General features: G+C 40.7%; 1 protein-coding gene across 2 annotated transcripts in view; it reads right to left on the bottom strand.

The window, feature by feature from the left end:
- The window catches only part of BABAM2 (BRISC and BRCA1 A complex member 2), a 333,554-nt gene that overhangs the window by 156,596 nt on the left and 151,535 nt on the right, over positions 1-25,423 (bottom strand). For both annotated transcript variants that reach the window (XM_006099849.3, XM_023763459.1), the window contains one exon: positions 7,022-7,131. In XM_006099849.3, the coding sequence (XP_006099911.1) occupies positions 7,022-7,131 (110 nt within the window). The remainder of the gene's footprint in view (positions 1-7,021; positions 7,132-25,423) is intronic.

The raw sequence follows: 25,423 nt of genomic DNA, 5'->3' as shown, positions 1-25,423 counted from the left end.
AGGGGGGACCCTCCAGGACACAATATTTATTATAAGATTATCTCAGAGACTCAAGTAAATATGAGTGAGGCTAAATTAAACCATGTTGACTATGATGTTCTATTAGTTAAATTCTAATATAAAATCACTCCAGGAGATCTAGGGTCTCATTTCTTGAGACAACTGATGTAGGTTTAAAAAAAAGGCAAGAATTATCTTTTTCTTTAAATCTATCTGCATTGAGCTATATAACTTTCCTAATTATTCTAAAAAATCTTTGAGCATCTAAAATGAAAAATTTCCATCCTGTTCAGATGCTGAATTCAGTATTAAATGTAAATAAAATCACAAAATATTGAGTTTGTTCATTGTTTTAAAAATATATTTTATCTTATTTATCTGGATTTAATAGCTATAATCTCATTAATTCTAAGTAGCACTATTTTCATTTGCTGCTTCCCCTACCCTTTCCCTAGGCCAGTGATGGCGAACCTTTTGAGCTCGGCGTGTCAGCATTTTGAAAAACCCTAACTTAACTCTGGTGCCGTGTCACATATAGAAATTTTTTGATATTTGAAACCATAGTAAAACAAAGACTTATATTTTTGATATTTATTTTATATATTTAAATGCCATTTAACAAAGAAAAATCAACCAAAAAAATGAGTTCGCGTGTCACCTCTGACACGTATGTCATAGGTTCGCCATCACTGCCCTAGGCCTTTTACTCATGTTTCAGTTTATCCTGCCTTTGTGGATTACAGGCTGCCCAAATATTCTAAGTGACCATGTCTGTGACCGTGCAAGTGACCATGTCTGTGGGTTGGAAAGGAAGGCTGGAGAGGCCACAACAGGAGTAGATGAGAGGTCACATGAGGTCAAGATCCTATTTACCACCTCCAGGATTCAGCTGATAAACCACACCTATGAAATAAAGCTCCATCTCTCAGCAACAACCAGGGTCCATATGGAAACAAGCCTGCTGGCCAGCCACAGGGCACAGCAATGAGGAAGGGCTCTGGAGACCACCTGCCTTTGCGGGCACAGGACCCAGCAGGTTCAAAGCTTCCTGCCACACTGGGGAGTCCAATCAGTGGGGGCTGTGGCTGAGCTCAGGCAGGGCCCAAGGGCAGGGCCGGCATGGGGAGAGATGGGCTGTGGCTCACCAGCCCTCAGCTGATGGAACAGTGGCCCACCCTAAGGTGCCCAGGGAAACAATATGACAACAGAGACACAGACACAGGAGAGGGAAGTCAGTCCTGCTGGGGTGGCAGGTGGCAGTGGTCAGGAAAAGTTCTATGGAGGAGGGAAGACTGAGAAGATCAAAGAGGACAGACAGCGCTCTGACAGATCCTATGGGAGAGGGAAATAAAGTCAATGTTCTAGAAGCAGCCACACAGAGGTATGGAAGTGAAAAAGACATAAGGTGTGTTCACAGGAAATCACGAAAAACCTCAGTGTGGCTGAACAACAGGAAACATACAGAACCCAGAATGGAGTGGAAAGGTCGGTTAGGACTGCGACAGAAAATACTTTGAATGCCAGATTGAGAGATGTGCGCCAGTTCAGCTGGTGATGGGAGGCGCTGATGATTCTGAGCGAGGAAAGGCCATTATGTGACCAGGACCTACTTCAGGAAGATAGTGACAGTCTGTGCCGGACACACTAAACTAGGAACAAGAGACAAAAGGCCATCAGGAGACATGGCAGAACTAGGGAATAACAAGAATGAGAGATACCGTGGAGAGAGGATTTCCAGTACAAAACGACAGGTTGGCTAATGCCTTTGAGATGTGGCACCTGGGCACCTAGGAAAGTGAGAGTGTCATGAAAAACAGGTTGTAAAGAAGAAACATTCGTTTGCTGGAGAAATGATGAGTTTGGTTTCAGACACTGTGAACCTGCAGTGTCACCTGAACACACAGACAGACCTATTTATCAGGTGGCTAGAAAAGCAGATCTGCAAACTGGGAAAACAGGATTCAAAATGGGGATCTGGGGTCATCCACAAAGAAGTAAGGCCACAAAAGGGCTCTAGGGATGGAATCATGGGAAATATCATTTCGTATAACTTAATGGGTTGAAAAAAGAAAGTAGAGGCAGCAAAGAAGACCAGGAAAGGTCTAAGAATTCGAGGTTATAGAGGAAAAAAGACACAACATGAAACACGTGCTAGGAATATATGAGGATCAGGTGGGACAGTAAAGTGAAAGGCAGTTGGACATTTTAAAGTACTAAACAAATGCATTGTTATTGTGGTTACAGTAGTGCATGCGCAATCTCTAGAAAAGTCACATTACATTGGAAGAGCCAGACTTTTCCAAGTTCTTCCGAAGTCCCCTCTCCACCAATCAAATGGAAATACGATCTCCTCCTCCCTTGAACCTTCAGTCCTTAGTGACTCTTTTCTCAGGCATTTATGTAATTCCTGTTGTACTAACTGAGCATCACCCATGTGCCACACATCCCAGAGGGCCGTGGGGACTCCCCCTTGGAAGAGATGACACTGAAATTAAAGATTTACCCCCCTTTACAGAAGAGGCTCAAGAAGGTTAGTATCTGAGTGAGACTGCCAGCCAGTGAGGGGAGGGACAGAGGCTTCTGCTGCCAAGTCTCACTGTGCCTTTTCCACTAAGACACAGGCTGGAACTTGCCATACTGTTCGTATCCCCTCACTGTACCATCAACAAGGCAAGGGCACAGCCTGCCTCATGCATCGTGCTGCCCTCTGAAGCACCCAGCAGAGGCCTTTCCTCACTCTGGTTGGTGCTGTTTTTGTTGCCTGAAAGGATGAGTGCACGGATTTGCAGGCCCATGGGCCTTGCTATCGGTTTTGTGGGCTGGGAAGACTGGAGTACGTATTTCTAAGGCGGACTGTAACTTCACAGAAAGTTCTAAAAACAAAGGCTGTACTTGTGAAAGACACCACCTGGCCACTCAGGGGCTGAAGTCCTCTTTTTATGCACCGAGTGGGAGCAGCACAGGGAATGCGGAGCTGCTTTTCTTCAAACCACTCCCACAGCCCGGCTCACGCCAAGAAAAGGCCTACACTGTCCGGGGAAGAGAGCTGTGTAGCCCAACTAACCTCTGGTGCTCCTGCTGGGGCTGCCAACAGTCTGGCGAGGAGGGTGTGCTTAGTGCCAGCTCTGATGACGTAACCTTACAATTCTAGCTTTTCTGCCCAGAATGAAAAGGCAACTGGTTTGCGAACTAGATTCTCCCCCTCCTCTAATATTCAACCAATGTCAGTTTTGCATAATTGACCACTAGGTGTTGTTTGCATACCTCACTGGTTTAAAAAAAAAATGAATAGCCCTAACCGGTTTGGCTCAGTGGATAGAGCATTGGCCTATGGCCTGAAGGGTCCCGAGTTCAATTCCGGTCAAGGGCACATGCGAGGGTTACGGGCTCATCCCCAGTAGGGGGTGTGCAGGAGGCAGCTGATCAATGATTCTCTCTCATCATTGATGTTTCTATCTCTCCCTCTCCCATCCTCTCTGAAATCAATAAAAAGATTTTAAAAAAATAAATAGTAACTAATTCAATGGGCAGATTGGGGTCCATTGGAAAATGAATGTCTAGAGCCTGGAATGTGTGTGTGTCATAAATGTCCCTGTGTGCAAGCAGGAAGTCCTCAGAAGCGTTTACTTTACAAGCCGCATGCAGGCCCAGTGGGAGACCAGGAAACAACAGGCGTTAAACACCACGAAGGCGCGCAGCCACGTGCTCCAGCGCTGCCAGAAATACCAGACAAGGATCCAGGACCCGGGGAAGTAGACTTCTGAAGTGGGACTGCCTTTCAAGGCTTCAAGAAGAATAACGCACTGGGGACTTTCCTGCCCAATGTCTCTGACAGATGTTCTTTCTTGTGACTGTCTAATTTGGAGACTTTTGGTATCCATGTCCCTACAAATCTTTAGGGTACAACAAATTGATCCCTTTCCCTACATGTGAAGGCAAAAGTCCAAAGTAGCCTTTTCCTATTTCTGAGACTAGTTACTGTGAGCATAATATCCTTGCCCATTGCATGGGCAAACCAGGACAGCGATTAACCAGACTGAAATGGGGTATCTCCCAGGCTCAAGATATCTTTCCATGCCCACGGAGAACAGATGGTGAGAATGCAAATCTTCACTTGTCAATTTTTACCTAATATTGGATCAGGCTATTGGTCTCACTTCGGCCTCTGCCTGTCAAATCCACTGCATGGGGCTTAGGACTTCCTAGAAAGAGCCACAGCAGAAGCCAAAAAGAGAGCAAGCCTCAGCGAGGGCAAGCATCTGGCACCGGCTTTGGGCGGGTCCACATGGGATGCTTTTCCTAGGCCTCTTGAAGGAACTCTCCAAGGCTGAGTCTAAATCAATGCTTGGAGAGCCAAGAGTTGACAGGAGAGCATGAAACACAAAACAGAAATGAGAGCTTAGCACAGTTCCCAACCCTCTTCACTTAGTTCCTGACCTTGCTTATGACCTTTGCCTTACTGAAATGGCATTACTTCTGTTCTGTACTCTGACCTCTGCAAGAGGGAACCAAAGATATTAATAACTAGCAAATACGTAAGCCCTTAGAAAGTCATGCCACAATTTGACCACTTTCCATTTTAACCTTTCTCTAAAACCTCATTTGTACAACTTCTACGTACAGGTGTAAAAACTTCCAGTAGTTTTTTGTTGTTTTTGCCTTGTTTTTTTGGTATTACAATTACAGTTCTATTATGTGAATTTTTACTAACCAGGAATAATGTAATAGCTCTTAGGGCAGCATTTTCAAATCTTCCTGTGAGAATTACTTACTGACCTAGAATACTGCCAATCAGGCTACTAAAGGAGCAAAAAGATTTGTTCCTTACCCTTGAGTAGCTTGCAATGTAGTAGAAGATAAAAAAAAATGCACATCACTAACTAAATCTATGGAGAGCAGATGATAACAGTGATGCAAATTCAGTATTATAAGTGTTCAGGGAAAGGCTAGACTAATTGTGTTCATGGAAAATTGTTGGTAGAGATGGCATTTAAATAAGGCCTTAGAAAATGTGTAACTTCAAGGGCATTTTAGAGAAGAGCATTTTACGTGGCTGTAACAGCTTTAGCGAAAGGACGGAAGCAAGAGAATATAGGGGAATTAAGAAAACTTGAAGGAAGAGAGCCTGGGTGCAGGACAGGCCACAGGAGAAAAAAGAAGAAACCGATCTGGAAAGGCACTTGGTGGCCAGTTCTTAACCTAACATGGATGTGGAGGGGAATGTAGAAAACTAGATTTTAGAAGCAGGAAGTAACTTTTAAAATATACCCTACATTAATCATTTTTCACATCACAACTTGGATTTTTAGAGGGAGAAATATTTTATTATTCCATTTGCAAACTAGATGGAATAACTTCAAAGAAAAATACTGTGGAAGCTGGGAAAATTGTTTCTCAGAGCTGGCAAATTCTTGACTGCAGCTTCAGTAACGTATTCTTCTTACCAACCTCTTGAGATTGTCTCATTAATGTCTCTCTTTCCGCAACCCCAAAACACCTTCTGAACTCATTATAGACATACTGAGTGGCTACTCTACAACTAGTACTTGCCCACTTTTTTACCCATCCTCTCTTTTCTGCCCCACTTGTCCTGGGGCTAACCACTCACTCATTCATTCTAATCCTATGAACTGTATCAATCATAATAACATTAATAGCTAGTACTTGCTATAATGCCAGGCCCTGAAATTAATTAATGCTTTATGAGCAGTATTTAATATAATTCTCAAAACAGCACTATGAAATAGGTATTATTATCCCTGTTTTACGGATGAGAAAACAACTTCAAAGATGTTAAATACTTTGCCAACTGGTAAGTGCAGAACCGGGTTTAGGCCAGATGTGTTTGTTACAGAACCTTACTTGTTACCACTTCATCATACTGCCTCCAACACCCTTTGACCTCTTACTGAAATGGCATTACTTCTGTTCTGTACTCTTACTGATATGGGTTAGTATTTTAAGTTAAAAATTAAAATATTCATGGAGTGCCTGCTACTATAAACTCCTGTCCTAGGTGCTGTCAGAGGTATGTAAATGAAAGAGAGCATGTCTATAGATTATTGATGCTCATAATCTTCCAAATTTGAGTGTAAACAGTGTGTAAGATGGTATGTCCACGATTCATGAACTAGAGCAACTAAGGTCAGAAGGAGTGGAAATGACTTTGTATATGAATGTTGAATGGTGACCACATATCACAGACAGAAACCGGCCAACCCTGACTGTGACTTTCAGAGAATTTTAATTATACACTTCAATCAGAGTCTGTAAAAACTCTTTGCTGATGAAAAATCTGTCCTGTCAGAAGTTCCCAAGCAAATCTGGTTACAATCTATTTTCAATGAACTTCAGCTTCCTTTGAAGTCAAATAAGCTACTAAAGCATTTTAGCCAACAATAGCTAATTGTGAGGCTAGTCCTTGTAAAATTCATTACTGATGAGTAAAGTTATTGGGTTAAAACAAATGTGATATCAAACTACTTGTAGCATCCAGCCAGAATGTTGTGTAAAATTATATAGAGCTATTTAGACACAGAAAAATAATTAAAACATGTCATTTTTTAAGCTATCTGCTTAAATACTTTACTAACTTCTGAATAAGCTTTTGCTTAATATTTTCAGGAGACTAGTTACATCTTACAAATAACTATAATATTTACAAATACATAAGAAACTGGGTGGGATGATCAGTAGTCCCCTCTAAGCTGTAACCATGCAGGCCCAAGGAGAATTTGGGAGGAGTCACAAGTTCAGATTCTGTCTGCCTACTCATCTCTCTCTGCAAAGGTACAGTGTTCACATCACAACATACACAACCAAGACGCAGAGACTGCAGTGGCAAATATTCACTGCATTTACTCTGCAATCTAAACTCCTAATCCAATTCATTTTAAGAAAACAAAAGTCAATAAAGAAAAATCCTTTTAAGAGTTCAAGAGTGGCAAAATAATTAGCGAGACACATTTAGTTAATAAGGAGAAGCACCAGTCTACAGAAAATTAATGACACTGAGACTTACTGTTCAATTCGGGGTGACAGGTACAGCTTGGGGTACACCTGAGTGGCTTCGGTATCCTCAAAACTGACAGAAAGGAGGGCCACATCTTCTCCAGGGTCTTCATTTACATCCTTAAACAGAAAGTGAAAAACACAGTGTCATCAGCACCTGCTCTTATAACATCTTTTTGGTGCTGAGCTCACAGTCCACTGTCATTTAGGCTATGAGGCTTGAGTTACCTGGATTTGAATTTAGCAGCTCTGTGCATCCTTTGCCACATACCTAGCCACTCCCATAGGGTGATGGCTTCCAAACTTTCTGACCACAGCCTACCACGGTGAGGAAAAGACCCTCACCTATCTACTTGTTCCTACATTCCAATAAGAGAAATGTGAATCTGATGATAACAAAGAATTAGACAAAAATATAGTTAACAAAATACAGTAAACATACAAATATATTGCTGGCAATATGTACAATGGCTCATAATTTATATATGTATAAATGGCTTCTAAATTACTTTTTATAGAAAGAATATATGAGTTAAAAATAAGATTTATATCATAAGACAACAACAAAACTTAAAATACCCAGTAATTTTATTATACATACCTTGATAGTATGTTGCAAGTTAAATAAATAGAAAAAATTGCCAAGAAACATATCACTTTGAAGTGTGCCACCATAAAAGCAAATGGCAGGGGGTTACATATTAGTACACATGTACTTTAGCAAAATGATCATGGATGATTCATATATGAACCTCATGACATACATTTCTTAAAGTTTAGTTATAAGAATATTATAAGACAAAAACACTGTTGATCCAAGTATGTATTAAGAAACACTGAGATGTTAACCAAACAACCAACAATAAATTAAGCTGATAATGATAAAGCTAAAATGTAATTTACTATTAAAAAGCAAGAATGGCAGCAATTGAATATCATAACCAACTCAAGCCAACACTGATGCTACACTGAAGTGTCCTCAATCAAAACTGTGAGACCTACAACTGTGTGTATGCTTTACAGTTACTGCCAAGCACCAAGTGTATGCCAGACTTCTGAACAGAATACTGAATTAGAATAAATTATTGCAGCATGTGATTTTAATTTGTGAATACCAAACTTTAGTAACCCTTAATAATTTATTTTTGGTGGGTAGTGGCTCCAAGTCAAATATAAATATTAAAAAACTTAATAGAGTGCACATCTTTCACCCACAGTGACTAGTGAGAACTTACCTGGATTAGTTCATAGTTTCCCGGAGGGCTCAGCAGCCATCCTATGAGGGTCCCAACCTAGACTTTAAGAATCACTGGGTGTGAATATTGAGAACTTCAGATATGAAGCCCTTCTGTCTGTCTAAAGCTAACCTCACCCCTTCTTTCCTGGCATTCTGAGAAGCTGTCATCACACTCGTCCTCAGCATTAGCATCATCAGTCTCCTTGCTCTGCCTTCTACTGTGCCAATAGGATGCACAAGTGTGGCATGTTTACAAAGGGACAAAGACCAGAGTGAGTATCTCCTGTCTTAAAAAATAAAAATAAAATCATACTTATCTCTATATAATTCCCTGGATTTTTCTCTCATTTCTCTCCTCCTCTTTAGACTGCTTAAAAGAATTGTCTACATATGATATTTATCTTTCTCCAACTGGCTTATTTCACTTAGCATAATGCTCTCCAGTTCCATCCATGCTGTTGCAAATGGTAAAAGTTCCTTCTTTTTTATAATGGCATAGTATTCCATTGTGTAGATGTACCACAGTTTTTTAATCCCCTTATCCCCCCTCCCCCAGGTCAGTTGAGGAAAAAGGAGACATATGTAAAACTTTAGACAATAAATTTTTAAAAAAGAAATCTCTATTAACAATTCCAACTTTTTTAAGATGGAGGGGGGGATAGTATGAATAAAATAAAATAAAGAGAATTGTCTACATCCCCATCTCTCCTCCCACCTGTCCCTTAGCCCAGCATATAGACCTTCTGACCCTCCTAGTTCATCAAGACTGCTCCCACCGAGGGCATACACTGAACACAGCCAATGCTTCTCTATCCTTATTTTACTTGCTCTCTAGACAGTATTTGACACGGATGATCTCGCTCCTCTGGAAATCCTCTCTTTTCCTGCTTCTAACAATACTCTCCTGGTCTTCTCGTGTCTCTTCCTCCTCCCTTTTTATTCTTTGTTTCTTCACTTCTCGATTGTTTTTTTGGTTTTACATTATAAAAGTTAGGCAGTTAGGCTTGTTGTTACAAGTCAAATCATACAGAAGTTTATAAAGAAAAAGTTCTTCCACCCTCACTTTTCAAGGTAACCAATATTAACTGTGTGTGTGTGACCTCAAATGGCTTTTCCCATGCTCATAAAAACATATACACATATAAACACACTTGCATATAGATAGCTCTTTAACCTTTCTATTTTGTTTTCCCTAATGAAATCATATTATACACATCACTCCACTAATTGCTTTATAAATAGCCACATAATAATACTCCATGGCATGGATTTATTTTTCACTAAATCATTCCCCTAGCCACAGACATTCAGGTTGTTTGTAGCTCTTAGCCACTTCATAGTATTATAATAAATACCCAACTATAGCCATTACTAGTGGGACTGATATTTCTTAATAAACTAGAACTGAGCTTGTCAGGTCAAAAGGTTATGAACATTTTACCTTTTAATGGAGTTCAAAAAAATTACTTTTCTGAAAATTTATAGCAATTCACATTTGGACCCACGAATTTTCATCAGTATGAGAGCCTGTTTCTGCTCATTCTGAATAACTAAATAACAGTGCTGTTGTCACTCTAGTTTAATGTTGGCAATCTGACAGCTGGAAAATGGTGTCTCCATTTAGATTCAATAAATAAAGCTGAGCAGCTTTTCACTTGGTTTACTGGTCATTTACATTTCTTCTGCAAATTTTCTGATCAAATCCATTGCCCATTTTGCTTCCAGGTTCTTAGACTTTTTTAAATTGCTGTTTACTAGGCTTAATTTATTAACCCTTGTCTATTCATGTGCTATACATATTTTCTCTCAGTCTAGATTTTTTTTAAAATATGTATATTTTTATTGATTTCAGAGAGGAAGGGAAAGGGAGAGAGAGAGATAGAAACATCAATGATGACAGAGAATCATTAATCGGCTGCCTCCTGCACGCCCCACACTGAGGATCGAGCCCCCAACCCAGACATGTGCCCTGACCAGGAATCAAACCATGAACTCCTGGTTCATAGCTCAATGCTCAACCACTGAGCCATGCCAGCCGGGCACTCTCAGTCTAGCTTTGATGTTTTACTTTGTTGGGGGAATTTTCTGGTATCACAGAAAATTTAGATTTCTATAAAGTTAAATCTGGCCAAAATAACTGAGGCTATGTAACTTTTTCCCTATTTTTTCATCTAATATTGTTATAACTTTATTTTTTCATGTACATTTGAATAGCTCCGTAATATACTTTTAGATAGTATGATAAGGAAGTGTGTAAAAGGAAGGCCTTAGTACAGTACCTGGAACATGGAAAGTACTCAATGTTGGCTGAATGAATGAATTAGTGACCAAATTAATGTTAATTCCTAGCCTTTATCTCCACACCTAGTTATTTTCAGGAGCCTGCTTTACAAAAGCTGCTGTCATCAGTGATGTCTAAAAACGGAGTACTGGCTCCTTGCTCCTGCCCCCATAATACACCAAGTTCCCTGGAATCAGTGGTTTAAAAAAAAAGCCACGATTGAGAGTCTGAGTTTGCCTACGGCTTTTTGCTCTTTTACAGATGATAACATATTCATACTTGAGTATTCTTTTCTGTAAAATGACAATGGATAATTTAAATTTTTTCTATTTTAAAAATATGGTCTTAACAGATAGAAACTACATAATTATATGACTCAAACTCATAAAATAGTTTAAACTAAGGTTGAAGCTCAGCTTGAAAAAATTCACATTTATAGGAACAAATTCATTTTATGACCTAAGTTTAAAGTAGTCCTCGTTAGTGTTGGATTGATCACCTTAAGAAAGACAATAAACAAAAAAAGAACTAATACTGATTTCCAGATACCTTCCCCCGATGGCTGAGTCTCCTTGTTAAAGGTCAAGGCTCTGACTATGAAACCCTGTTAAACAAACAAACAAACAAACAAAAACAAAAAACAAACAAAGAAAACCTCACCACCACCGCATAAACTAGGGGACACTGAAAACTTTTTATTACATATGCCTGTGTGTAATTTATTATTTTTTTTCTGCTTTTTTGCTTGTCATTTCACTACTCTTTAAGTAAAAAACAGAAATGCTTAGGGACAGTCCTCCAAAGAAATGGAGTGGCCTTGGTTTCTATAGTCAGCATTTACCATGGCATCCTACAAAGAGTACATGAAACATCAGTCAATATAAAAATGGTTGTTTCCAGGAGTTCCTTTTACAAACTACTTTAACCTGACTTATTCCCCGTGGAGTGGCATAAGAGTTTTCCCCGAATTGGGATGTGATTCCTAATGGCTATCTAAGTTTGACTCTGAGTGCTTAAATAAGCCGAAATAGTTCCAAAAGTACAAATCCACACAGTACTGTTTCCAGTTTCTGCAACTCTAACAGGCTTGCACATGTGTTCCTCCCCATCTGGGAAGTTATAAAAGAAGCTCTTGTACCATGGTTCTTAGAAGCTAACATTACAGATGATTATTTTAACCACTAATGGCAGCATTTGGAAAACAGAAGGCGGTTACATTGTAGTAGGGGACATTTAAAAATGTACAAATGTACATTTTCAGGGTTTTCTATCTGCACCATTTGAAATTGCAGCAGGCTAAAATGGAGGAAAAGATGCCGAATCTGCTGAAGCAATACACACACACACACACACACACACACACACACACACACACTCTAGAGGCCTGGTGCACGAAATTTTTGCATGGGGGTGGGGGAAGGGGTGTCTCCCAGCCCGGCCTGCACCCTCTCGCAATCTGGGACCACTGACTCCTAACCGCTCACCTGCCTGCCTGCCTCATCGCCCCTAACCACTCGCCTGCCTGCCTGCCTGATGCCCCTAACTGCTCGCCTGCCTGCCTGATCGCCCCTAACTGCTTGCCTGCCTGACTGATCACCCCTAACCGCCTCGGCTTTGTCCAGAATGATGTCCAGAAGGTCATTCAGCTGTCCAATCTAATTAGCATATTACACTTTTATTATTATAGATATGTATATGGCCGATTACCTTTATGAAAGTGTGTCAGGCACTGACATACAAATAGTGAGGCGATAATGGCCATGATATATTGTTGCAATTTCACAGTGGATTTGGCTCAGCACTTGACTGTAGCAGAAAGGGTTCCTATGGCTTATAGTGAGCAACTAGAAGGTGAGTTCTTTGCAGGCTGGAAGCTTTTCCTTTTCATTTTTGCATCCCCCGGGTTTGAGACATTATACATATATAGCAAATTAACTGGAATAAAATGAATTAATGTAGGAATGACTGTAAGAATTAGTTAAATAAAAAAGTCTTTCAGTTAGAACAATTTCCAATATTTATCTCTTAGTTCCTTCAATCTATGACTACTTAAGACTTTATTAAAGCAAACCAAATCTGAACCATATATAAGCAAAGGACACACCTATTAATAAGAGTTACCATTTTGCTTACGTCATGATGATTTAGTTATATAACTATTCTCAATTGGGGCTCTTTTATATATCAAAAGGATACAGGAGCCCTGCGGCTTAGTTCAGTAGTTGAGCAAGGACCTATGAACCAGGAGATCATGGTTCAATTTCACGTTGGGGCACATGCCCAGGTTGCAGGTTCGGTCCCCAGTGTGGGGGGTGCAGGAGGCAGCCAATCAGTGATCCTCTCTCATTAATGGTGAGAATCACTTTCTTTCTCTCTCTCTCTCTCTCTCTCTCTCTCTCTCTCTCTCTCTCTCTCTCCCTGCCCTTTCCTCTCTGAAATCAATATATATAAACAGGGTGAAGGAAAACCCCCCAACAATTAGCCTTGGAAATGAAAGCTAAGCACAAATACAGTTTCTCATTATGCTGTACCCCTTTGATATGTTAATTTTCCAAGAGAAGACAGCCATTAAACAAGCCCCTATATGCTGACTGTCAATATAGGTACAAACTACCAATTAACTAATTGCTGATAGACATTAGCTGAACAATAAATATTACAAACCACAAGTCATATGAGAAGACTGTAAAAAAGCCATTGTATTTCTCAATTCAAAAAGGCTTATAACAAAGCTATAACCATTACTAGCAAAACCAGTTTATAGACACAAGAATGATAAAGAGGCTGTTATACAATATGTCAAAAATCAAGAAAGAACCATTTTGAGTTACATTTAAAATGGTATTAAACTAGACCCAGGATTAATCATGATCCTAGAGTGACTAAAAATTAGGTCTGGCCCTAGCCAGTTTGGTTCAGTGGATAAGCATCAGCCCAAGGACTGAAGGGTCCTGGGTTCAATTCCAGCCAAGGGCACGTACCTTGGTTGCAGGTTCCCCAGCCCTGGTCGGGGTGCATGCAGGAGGCAACCAATCAATGTGTCTCTCTCACATAGATGTTTCTTTCTGTCTCTCCCCCTCCCTTCCACTCTCTCTAAAAAAATCAATGGGAAAATATCCTCAGGTGAGGATTAACAAAAACAAACAACAAAACAAAACAAAACTAGGTCTGGTAAGCACCTCATTATATAAAGGCCATGAGGTTTTTTTTAAGCTGTAGGCAAATTTAAAATTTCTAAAACATAATTTTAAAAAAATTATACTAAGTGTGGCTTTTACTTATTTTGATATCATACTACATAAACTTAAAATTTTTCAGTCAAGGTTTTTTTCAAGAGAACAAGACTCTCATGGTGCTACCATTCATTTGTGCATTTAACAAAGTAATTAAAATATAGAGTATGTTATAAGTGTTATGGAAGGAGGAATGGAAGTTTAAAGAGGGTGTACAAGATGGTGACTCAGTAGTAGCTTCTCACCATGTAAGACAGGATCCTTGACTCACTGTGTTATACATCAACACTAGAGGCCTGGTGCACGAAATTCGTGCACTCGGAGGGGGGCGGGGGGTCCCTCAGCCCGGCCTGCGCCCTTTCTCAGTCCCAGAGCCCAACAATCAATCACCCCAAAGAGGTAGGCCCCGCCCACCCAGCCAGAGCTCCACGATGGATCACCCTCACAGAAGGAGGCCCTGCCCACTGGCCAGAGCCCACCGGTCAGTGGCCTGGGCCTCCCTCTTTGGGGAAATCATGAAGCCCCCCGATTGATTGATCACCCCACCGGCCAATGGCCTGGGCCTCCCTCTTCAGGGTGATCATGGGGCGATGGCCGGGCCCCCAACCAATCGCATCATACCCACTTGGCTGGCCTGGCGCCAGTGGGTGTATAGAGTGGTCGTCAGGACGGTTGTTCTGCTGTTCAGCCATTCGGTCGGTTTGCATATTACGCTTTTATTATTATAGATAAGCAGCCCCAATCAAAATTTGAGTTTGGATTCTATTGACATTAAGGCATGTCAATGAATATTCTAGGAATGGGATTAAATCTAAGGAGAAGAAATAATGAAGAAAAAGGGAAATGATGTATATGAAACAAGACCTTAGTCTTACTGTTAAGGCATGTCTGCTCAATAATGACACTGGGGTCGTTTTGGAAATCAGGTAATTTCCTCTTCACCCAAGTGCTGGGAAATTTACAAGTGCCAGGGAAAGCAGTATAGTCAGGAAGCAAAGCAAATGAGAGAGTGAGGAAGCTGAGCCACACAGCTAAGGAAGAGGCATAAATGGGGCCTGAGTCTGGCTCTTTTGTCTGATGACATGGCTCCCAACCTGAGCCTCCTCCATCCCAGGCAGCAGGGAGTTGTAGCACTGGGCCTCTGATGGCCTAGGCACAGCCTATCTCCACACAAACTGAGTTCTTGCTAAAAATTCCTTTGACATTTGAAATCTCTTATGGAGATAGCATTTAAGAGAGTTACTTCTGATTTGGTTTCCCCAAATGGAAATGAGGAAAAAGATTCTCCCTGCCTAGTCCAGACAAATTGAGCCACTCCCTTGTATTTTACTAGATCTTGACCAAACATGTCCACACTTTCCATTCCCCTTATCAAGAAGCTCTTTCTCTCCTTTTCCTAATTGATGTGGTTTTAATTTCTTTAACTGTGATTATAAATTCACTTGTTCTACTAAAATTCCTATGAGATCTATGTCTGCCCTTAGTAGCTTTGACCATGTTGCTTCATGAATTCCCCAAGCCGTTTCAGCAGTATATTTTATATTCCAAATAGATTGTGGCTTTCCTGAGGGCAGAGTTGAGATCTCATACTTCCTATTATGTCTAATAATAACAGCTGACATAATAACAGTGCTTACTCAATAGTCACTTTGCCTGGTGCTTTATATGCATTATCTCACACAGTCATCACAACAACCTTATAAGGTAGGTACTATTATTATACATTCCCAGTTGAAGAAACAGAGGCTCAGAGAGATTAAATGGTGAAGATGAGTTTTGGACCCAGACAGCTGGCTCAGAACCTGACTCTTACTCACGAATGCCATCCCCCCAGCATGCTGTTGGGCACAGAGAAGACTCAGTATTGATGCTCAGAGAAAGGTATAAAAACCTTGGAAAGCCACAATGCAAAAAAGGTAGCAGAGATTTACTATACATTTACTTGTTCTGCATTTAGTGTCTAAATCTCCAAAAAGCCATGAGCAACTTAAGAAACCATTTCTTATTCCCTTTTTACCCAAAATAGACTATCCTACCTGCACCGACACATAATGAGTATTCAAAAGAAACGGAGAAGTATATGCTTTATGTGTTTTAATATTTACTTTTAGAAACTATGGAGCAAGAAATTAAAATTCTTAAGGGGATACAGACTAGGAGCTATAAAGGCCACTATGCCAAATAAAATGGATTCATCTGACATCTTTACACACACTCAGTTAAGGAAGGAGATGGCTTCTCTGAGAACACTGGGGAGGACTATGGAATTCTAAGGCACAAATCAACCTTCCTTCAACTACGTACGGCTGGGCACATTCTATGATTAACTACCCTCAGAGAAATACGAAGAGCTGACTGTCAGGTCAGGAAGGATAACTGCAATGTTCTTGAAATAGCTAGGGTGAGCCCAGGACACCAGGATAGAGTTGTTGTCACCTACCCATGTTTTCTTTTCCAAAAGGAACATCTTGAGTTCATTACTACTAGATGTCATGATACAGTATGTGTTAGGGTTTTTTTAAATTTATATCTTGCTTATTATTTTTATAAACAAAGACCACTTCACTGCTCTCGTTTGTGCAGTATGAAGCTAAATTGAAACACATGTTGTGCAAATAAACTTTGGCAGGGGGGCGGGGGAATCCTGGCTCTTTTAAAATAATGGTGATCAAGATTTCGCTGGTCAGCCCAGCCAGTGTGGCTCCGTGATTGAGCGTCAACCTAGGAACCAGGAGGTTATGGTTTGATTCCTAGTCAGGGCACATGCCCGGGTTGCGGGCTCAATCCCCACTGCGGGGTGTGCAGGAAGGAGGCAGCCAATCAATGACTCTCTCATCATTGATGTTTCTATCTCTCTCTCCCTCTCCCTTCCTCTCTGAAATCAATAAAAATATATTACCCAAAGAAAAATGTCACTGATCAAATACTGTCCCATCAGGGATTATGCCTAACAGACAGAGCCTGGAGAAGTACCGGGTTTCCGGGAATAGCCCCAGGATTACTGTGAAGGTGTGTGGAATGGAGCTTCTCTCCAGGAGGCCTGAAGGGGATGAACAGGGGAGCCTTTGCAGTACAGCCAGGGTCCGCACTGGAAGCAAATGAGGTTTTCTTGCTTCCACCACCTTCTCTAAAAACTCGCCAAGGTTTTTAGAGAAAGAATCCGGGGTGTGAGGATTCCTCTGTTGCCCCAACATCATGTTCTTAATGAGTCCAATAAGAGACAGTTTAAATAAGCACCCATTTTTGCAACTGTTTAACAAATCATGCTGAACCACATCTTCAGACATCTCTGAGTTGTGATTTTACACACATCTACTGACACAAGCCCTTGCCAGACTTTTATCCTAGAGCCCAACAGAAGGGAAAATAATGGTGAGTTTTATTCAAGCCCAAACAGAATAAATATGAACACCATTTACCACACCTCCAGTGTGTCCCCATAACATAAAGAAAAGGTAGATAAAGCTTTTACATAAATAGTTTATATAGCAGAGGCAGTATTGGCAGCTGAAACCGCGAACGTGGTAATACTGCTTGCCTGCTACCCTCTCTTCTCCTGGGAAGCTCCTCTCTCTGGGCGCCACTGCCAGGCTCCGATACTTATAGCCCTGACCAAGCTGCCTGTTCCTATGCCTGAGAACAGCTGATGAGTCCAGGGAGAGGCTGGTTTTTTCCCCTCAAGATTTGTGAACTTGAGAGGTACTTATAGGCCAGTCCCTTTGCAGAGGCAGAAGAAAGTGCCAGCAGCCATGTTCTCCACACATGGAAGAGGCGAGGCTGTAATGTGGAGCCTAAAGCCAACAGGCCGAGAGAAGCAGAGATGAGAGAAGGGAGCCCTGGAAGCATTCGCACCCCTAGTCCCCGTGGTTCCCGGTCCAACTGTGTCCGGCTCCTCCTGTGGTCTGGCAAGCCAGCCTTCTTTTGGCTCTGGAAAGCAAATAAATTGCCCATATGCTTAGGTTGGTTTGAAGTGGTTTTCCTTCACTTATAACCAACATTTTCTCTTGTAAGTTGTTAAACGAATATAGATAAAAACCATGGCAAATCAAAATCTTCAGAATTCCATGCTCAAGAGACTTTCCTCCCTGGTTTATTTGAATACTTGTTACATACTACTCAGTGCCAGGCCCTACTCAGAACCTAGAAAGGGTGCTGGGGTAGAGATGAGCCCTGCACAGTGAAGCAAGCTGGCTGAAGTAATCTGCTGCTGCTCTAGCTCTGGCTGCAGTGAGACTCTTTCCCTGGACTTTCTGCTTCTCATCCTAGTGGGCCTGAAACAGCACACAACCCATCCTGGGCCTTGGAGAGAACACCTCGCCCTCCCTGCTCTATATCCCCTCCAAACCGTACCCAGTGAAGGAAAAGGCAGTACAGGTGCCAATGCTACAAGCAGAAAAATCCACAGCAGCATGCCACATGAATACATGACAAGTTTTGCAAGTTCGTAATGCAACTTAAAAACTGCACAGAAATGGTGCGCTCCTATCTATAGAAATAATTTTTTTTGCAGAGTTTACATGTTTTTGGTTTTTCCATATGATATGCTAAACGTGGGCCTATGGAAAGCAACGGGTTTGCAGAGCTTTGGTGAGTAAAAGTGCTGAGCACAGAACCAGGCAGAAGAAAGTGCTCAATAAATGTTAGTTTCTCCTCTCTTACTCGTTCTGGACTCTTGGTCTGACACCGTTTCCATTACCATGCTTTTCTTCCTACTATTAAAGCTACATCCTATTCTTCCCTCTCCAGGGTGCTTTGCATTATGGGGCTTAGAAATTCTTTCCAGGTGGTTCTGTGTGTGAGGCAGAAGGGAGAGGCACCCTAGAAGCGCCTAACACCTTTGCACCCACCCACCACCCACCAGCAAGTCACTTGGCTCAAAATGCCTGGTGCCCATGGCAACGAGGCAATTGGTTACTTCCAAGTTCTTTCAGCCACCTGGCACCACATTCTCATTAACTGGAAACTCTCACAAACCACAGGTGCTACCACAGAGACTGGCGCCTACTAGAGACTCTCTTCTTGAAGTACACAGGGACCTTTGATTTGCATAGTTATGTGATCTGCAGCTAGGAGCTCTGGAAAAAACAAGAGGCTTGGACTCATATCCTTCTGGAACTGGCTGGAGGGATGGTTCCCGTGTAGAAAATGAGCTCTGAGAAGCAGAGTGCATCCTGCATCTTTCTCCCAGCCTCAAAAGCCCTCCCCTGTCTACAGTGGCCTGGTAGTCAAGCCCCTCCAAGGTATCTTTACAACCTCATCTTTCCACTATCCCGGTTGACACACCCTTACTGCAGCAGGCGCCCACACTTAATCCTGTCACTTCATCATGTCGACTCTGCCACTCAGTCCTGAATGCCCTATTCCAACCCCGCCTCCCCCAAACCCACAACTCCCAATTCTACCTGTTCTTTAAGGTCCCCATCAGATGCCGTGTCCTCTCGCAAGTCTTCCTTGATCTCACCCTCTGATGCAATGATTTCTCCTCTGAAATCTATGGGTCTTTAGCTACACCTTTTATATTGTAGCATGTCATTGTTTCTTCTGTGCTTTAAAGTTATTTACACATATGCTCTTATCATTTATCTGAGTTCCTTAAGAGCAGTGACTGTGTTTAATTCATTTTTGTACTCCTAGTGCCCAGTATGGTGCCTACCACAAAAATAGGCACCCAATAAATGTTTGATGAGCAATGTATGACTATCCTTATGAAAGAATGACTATATATGCCTGCCAGTAAATGACTGATCCAAAAGTGGTTCCAAAAAAAAACAAACAAAAAAAACACACACACCCAAAAGTGGTTCCACAAACAGACTTCCCTGGTAGAAACAACAGAGGTCTATGTAAATTAGTAACCTGACTTCCAATATAAATCAGACAGTGCAAATCTGGGCAGAATAAGCCATTATCCCCTGGTTTCAGACCATCTCCTGGAATAAAAGGCGGGGAGAGAGGGTCTGGCCTTCCCAGCCTGCATGATGTCAAATAACAAGCTCTGGAACTGTCCAATGAAGACAGTTCTACCTCTTCCATATTTCAGATGATCTAGTTCAAAATGCATAGACAGAGGACCAATACCACATCAGAAGTGCAGGTGTGGCATAACCCTTGTGAATAGCAGGTAGCTACAGCCTGAATGAATGGAGCCTTGATATTCAGACCAGCTACAGCAGGTTCACCTGGGGGATACTCAATGTGATTTGTATGCACATTAAAGTTTGAGAAGCACTTACAAAATTGGCACTTAAGAAAAAGAAAATGGATCCAAAGGTGAAGAGAGACCTGGAAAGCAGTGGACTGAGATATCCATCCTGTGGTTAAACAAGAGGAGAACACAGATGAACTGTGATGTTTCCACTGGATGAGGAGAGGACAAGGTATCTTAGACCAAGTTTATGATTTAAAAATAAGTATCTATGGCATATTCAAAAAATGAAGGAAAGAATCATGGTAGAAGTTGAAAAGTACAATAAGGTACTTCTCAAATATTCTCACAACTGGCCACATCAGTATGCTATGGAGAAGCCAGAGCAGGGGGGCAGGTGGAAAGAGCTGGCATTGCTGACACTATTCCCATTTAGGTCAATGATACCAGTGAAAATGTGGCACAGTTATAATAACCTATATGAGGGTAAATAAAATCAGAGACTGTTAAAGGTAAAAAGGACCCCCTCAGAGACCTGATCCAGTGGTCGTTACCCTGTGTTCCAAGGAGAAATAAAAATCATGTGTACCTTAAGAGTATGTGTCTTAAGAGCAGCTACTATTCTGATTTGTATACTGGGCACCAGCAGAAAGATTTTATTCATATAAAGGTTTCCAGTATGATTGCTTCCAAAACCCACACTTCACAGGTTTACAGATGGAAAGACTGAGATACAGGAAGTGATTTGTCTAATGTGTACAGCTAATTAGTCACAGGGCTGAAACCAAAACCCATGACTACTGATTCCTACATCAATGGCTGTTTTCACTACATCATTCTGCTAGAGCCAAATTTGCTTTGAAAACTCTTTGTCACATACTAAATGAGGTCTGTGTGAATCAAAAAGGAAATGTAAGTTCCAAAGAGGAGGGAGTTTTGAAGAGTAGGAAGAGTCATATGAGAAAGAACATATTAAAAGCTCCAAAAATGAAAAACTATAAATGTTGGACTTAGCATAACCGTTGAGTGGGTGGCTTTGTTATTTAGAACTTTACTAAGTATAGAAGTGCTGATGACCAGATTTAGAAGAACTATAAACAGAGTTAGACTTTATCATTGACTTAGGTTAGCGAATAGCTCTTTAATTCCTAAAGCAATAACAGATTTAAGATAGGCTGATTGACGAACATTTGCCGTTTTTTGCTTGTGAACAGAAATTGTGACATTTCACGATGCATAAATGATGATGAAAGTATGAAGCCTCCTAGCAAGTTGCAATTCTCCAGGGAAATATTAACAACTTAACATTTCTAGTTCATATTGGAATGTGGATTCAACTTACTGAAAAAAGTTTATATTAAGTAAGCATGAAAGCATGTAATTAAGATAGCAAACAAGGAGAGAGCCCTTTAGCTTCTTGGGTTTCCTGGGTCTATTACTGAATCAAATGTTGGAAAGTGTACAAGAAACCTGTATAACAATCCAAAACAGGTTTAAAACTATGTTAAAAAACAAACAATGCTTGAAAATGTAACAGCAAAAAACTTTCCCAACAAGCTAAATTGGGCTTTTCCCCCAGATAAACCAAGGCTGGACTCATGATTGCCCATGAATATGTTGCATATTTTTTAAATTTTCTTCTCCCTTCAGTTACTCCAATTCTGAAGTATATCTATAGTGGCTGACCTCAGGATTCAATCGTTCATTGATTCTACAAACATGTAAAGCTATGTGTTAGACACTATGAAGAAGGCACTAGAGATACAAGCCCTCAAAACCTTCACAGCCAAGTAGGAAAAATAAACACGTAGACTGACCATCAGTTGAGGTTAAAACTGCAGTGATTAGGTTTGAATAAAGGTATGTTATAGGGGACATGTGCACCTATGGCAGGACAAAGGAAGGGTACTAAAGAGAAGACAAAACTGGTTGTCACATATGGCTTTTCAAAAAGAAGACAATGCTTTTAGTTGGGACAAATCCAAATGTTCTAAGGGAATAAAAAGTAGAAGGACGAGAGAACAGCACATGGAAAGACAAGGAAGCATAGAGGCACATGGCACACTTAGGGCTCTGTTCAGGAAGCAGAAACAGTGGGTGCCAGAGAGGAACGGTAAAAGATGGAGCTGGACAATCATAAACCACCTTGATGCATTTAAGCTAGGGAGCTTGTTTCATTTTAAGGACAATATGGAAAGGAATTATAAATAGGGTAATGACATGCTCACACTGTTTCAGATCAGACTGTAACAGTTTAGTTGGGAAGGATGGATTGAAAAAGGGCAAGGCTGGGGGAGGGAGGTCTACAGAGATCCAGAGCAGAGTGAGGATGTCCCCACAGAAAGGCAACTTGGTGCAGATATCAGAGCCCGAGAAGAGTGAGGAGGGTGCTACATGAGGGAGGGGCCACAGCAACAATGGAGATTAGTTACAAATAGGGGGATGGACACACACGTTGAATAATTATAAAGGCAGTGTTTATTAAAATACATTTCATTTTCAAAATGTAATAGAATCTACAGACATTGTGTATATGCATTTTGGGGATACTCTGTATATTTTGCATTATATTATATTAAGGATAATGGAACCAGATTTATCACCTTCAAATAAGGAATCTACAAATATGTATAAAGAGAAAAATAAAACCAACCCAGCACACTGAATTGGAATTAGAGTATCAGTATGAACAGGGTTATTCAATATACACAGACAGACACAGAAATAATATTGAGCATCAAAATAAATAATGATAGTAACTGACTATAATCCATTAAATAACATGGAAGTCATGAGTCCATACTGCTATAAATAAATAAATTTGACGTTTGATGAAAAAATGGGACATTTATATAGTTTCAAAGGACCTCCCCACAAAATACCTACCAATTACAAAGGGAAAAAGGTGAATTTGTGGTGGATAGCCTTAAACAGGTGATCACACAAATTAGTAATAAGTCCAACAGGCTGGGTCACTTGAGAAGGGCAATACAGAAAAACCTGAGAAACTATTGCAGATTGAAGAGGCTTAACAACTGAATGTAACACACAATTCCAAATGAAATTCTTCTGCTTTAAGAAAATCATTAGGCCAGTTGGTAAAATTTGAATGGGATCTTAGAATTGGGTGGTATTATACCAATGTTAATTCCCTGATTTTCATGACTATATTATAATTATGTAGGAGAATGTACTTATTTATAAGAAACTAGAAGCCCGGTGCATGGATTCATGCACGGGTGGGGTCCCTCTGGGCTGATCGCGGCTGTCTTGGCCCAGTCCCGATCGGGGTTGATTGGGGCCAATCGGGGCCAGCCAGGGGGAGGGACTTCAGGAGGTTGGCCAGCCGTGGTGGGGGCGGGACAGCAGGGGGAGGTTGGCTGTGGGAGTGCACTGACCACCAGGGGGCAGCTCCAACATTGAGCATCTGTCCCCTGGTGGTAAGTGTGCATCATAGCTACCAGCCAGTCATCCGGTTGTCCAGTCGTAATGATCGCTTAGGCTTTTACATATATAGATACACTTATAGTATTTGGAGATGAAGGGCATCACATGAGAAACTTACTCTTAAAATGTTTTAAAAAGTGTTTTGTACTATTCTTACATTTATTTCTATTATACATTTGCGATTGTTTCAAATTTTTTTTAAAAAGAATTAAAAGATGATAAAATCTGGACCAGACAATACAAAGATGCTGTAGAGAAGCTGAAATTTTAAATCATAAATCCATTGCACGTGCTTTAAAGTTTTATGGTACATATTTACACTTAATTGCATAATAAAATATTTATGCTTCTCATGGGTTTAGTCATTTCCCCCGATATTGCTATTTTCCCCAGATTACGGAATCTTGCCAGGTTGGTTATAGCTATCTCCCTGGAATGCTGACCTCTGCCTGATCCCAGAGTCAGGATTTGATGCCTAAAGTCAAACCTAGGTTAGTAGGGCTTCTTACAGACAATTGTTTAATATGGCTTATCTCTGTCTGGGTGCTACAAAGCACTCCTAAATTTATATCAACAACAACCCTTTAAGATAAAACTGTTATTTGTCTCTATTTTGCAGATTTAAATTTTCTAAAAGAAATGATGCAAAATGTCCAGAGTCTTCAACTAGGAAATGGAGCATCAATAAATAAAGTCAATCTTCTCTAACTCACAGCCATGCTTGCCCCACTGTTATGCAGTAGATTGCTACATACACGGGAGAGACAAAAATGAATGACACGTGTCCTCAGAGAACTATTTCTGCCTTCTCCCCTTCAGGCTGTAGCCACAATCTTCTGCCTCTTACCTTTTGCCATGACTCTCCCACATCCCAGTTTTCATCAGTGGGTGAATTCAGGGACATTATTTCTTCTACCTTTTCCATCACTGAGGAGATGCTAAAGCAATTCTGAAGATTTAAAAATGTGCCCTAGACTATGTGCTGTGTGACATGAGTTTACTGAGTATATATAATGACCACCTAATAAGCTCAAAAGGGAAAGAACAAATGACACAGGAGTATAAGTAAAATCGTATTACTTCTGAATAATTTAATGTTGGATAAGAAAGGCACAGACCAACCCAAGAGATGTTAGTTCTGGATGAGTGAAGTGCTTACTCCCAAACTTTCAATGTTTCACTTGACCAAAGACATCACCTAAGCAGCTCTCAGAAATCAAAGCCAGCCCACGACTAGAAGAGATGGGACTGAAGAAGCAATGGAATCTCAAATTGTTCAATTATCTTTGTGACGATGATGGTATTGTTCTAACTTCAGTGATAATTAAGAAGAAACTAACCGCTAGATAAAAGCAGAGGGAGGGAAATAAGATGCCACTTTACTAAGTCAAAAATGAATTCCCTCAACCAAGCTCATAGTACAAAATATGACACGCTTAGTATAATTTCTATAATTCTGACTTACCCATCTGGAACATTGGATATAAGGTCTTGGTAGAATTTTGAAAAGCTTATATATATTAAGTCTTCCCATAAAACAAATATTCTAAAATTCAAGATATCATATATGGAACCATATAATTACTTTAAAAGTTTTCTGAAAGGGGGAAAAGAAAACCCTCCCCATAAAAACAAAAATAAACTTATTTATAGATTATTCAAATCAATAAATTAGTTTATCATAGGAACGTATAGGAAAACTCAATGTTGTTATGTTTCTTGTCATTAGTACTGTGTCAGGGAGGTCAGTGGCTTCGGTTTACCTCCAATTGGTCTCTTAAAACACCACTGACTGAGTCTATTCCTGGAATTGCTCTAATCTCCCCTAGCACTTCATCCTTTCACATCCTTTCGCAGTAATGTGCAGGGAACAGTGGTAATATGTGAAACAAGTTCAAAGATCCCAAAGTGGAAGACATTGTTTTCCTGCATCTACCTACTGTAACTGAAAACTGGGAATTTACTGGAATTGAGGATTTATTATGAGTCAGATGGTTGATAGCCTTTCCAACCAAAACATCTGCTCTACAAAGGCACAACTGCTACAGTCCATTTCCTCTTGGATCTGG

The sequence above is a fragment of the Myotis lucifugus genome, unplaced genomic scaffold (genome assembly GCF_000147115.1).
Source record: "Myotis lucifugus unplaced genomic scaffold, Myoluc2.0 scaffold_285, whole genome shotgun sequence".
NCBI lineage: Eukaryota > Metazoa > Chordata > Mammalia > Chiroptera > Vespertilionidae > Myotis > Myotis lucifugus.
Note: the sequence above shows the minus strand (reverse complement) of the source record. Positions and strands in the feature narration are given on the sequence as shown.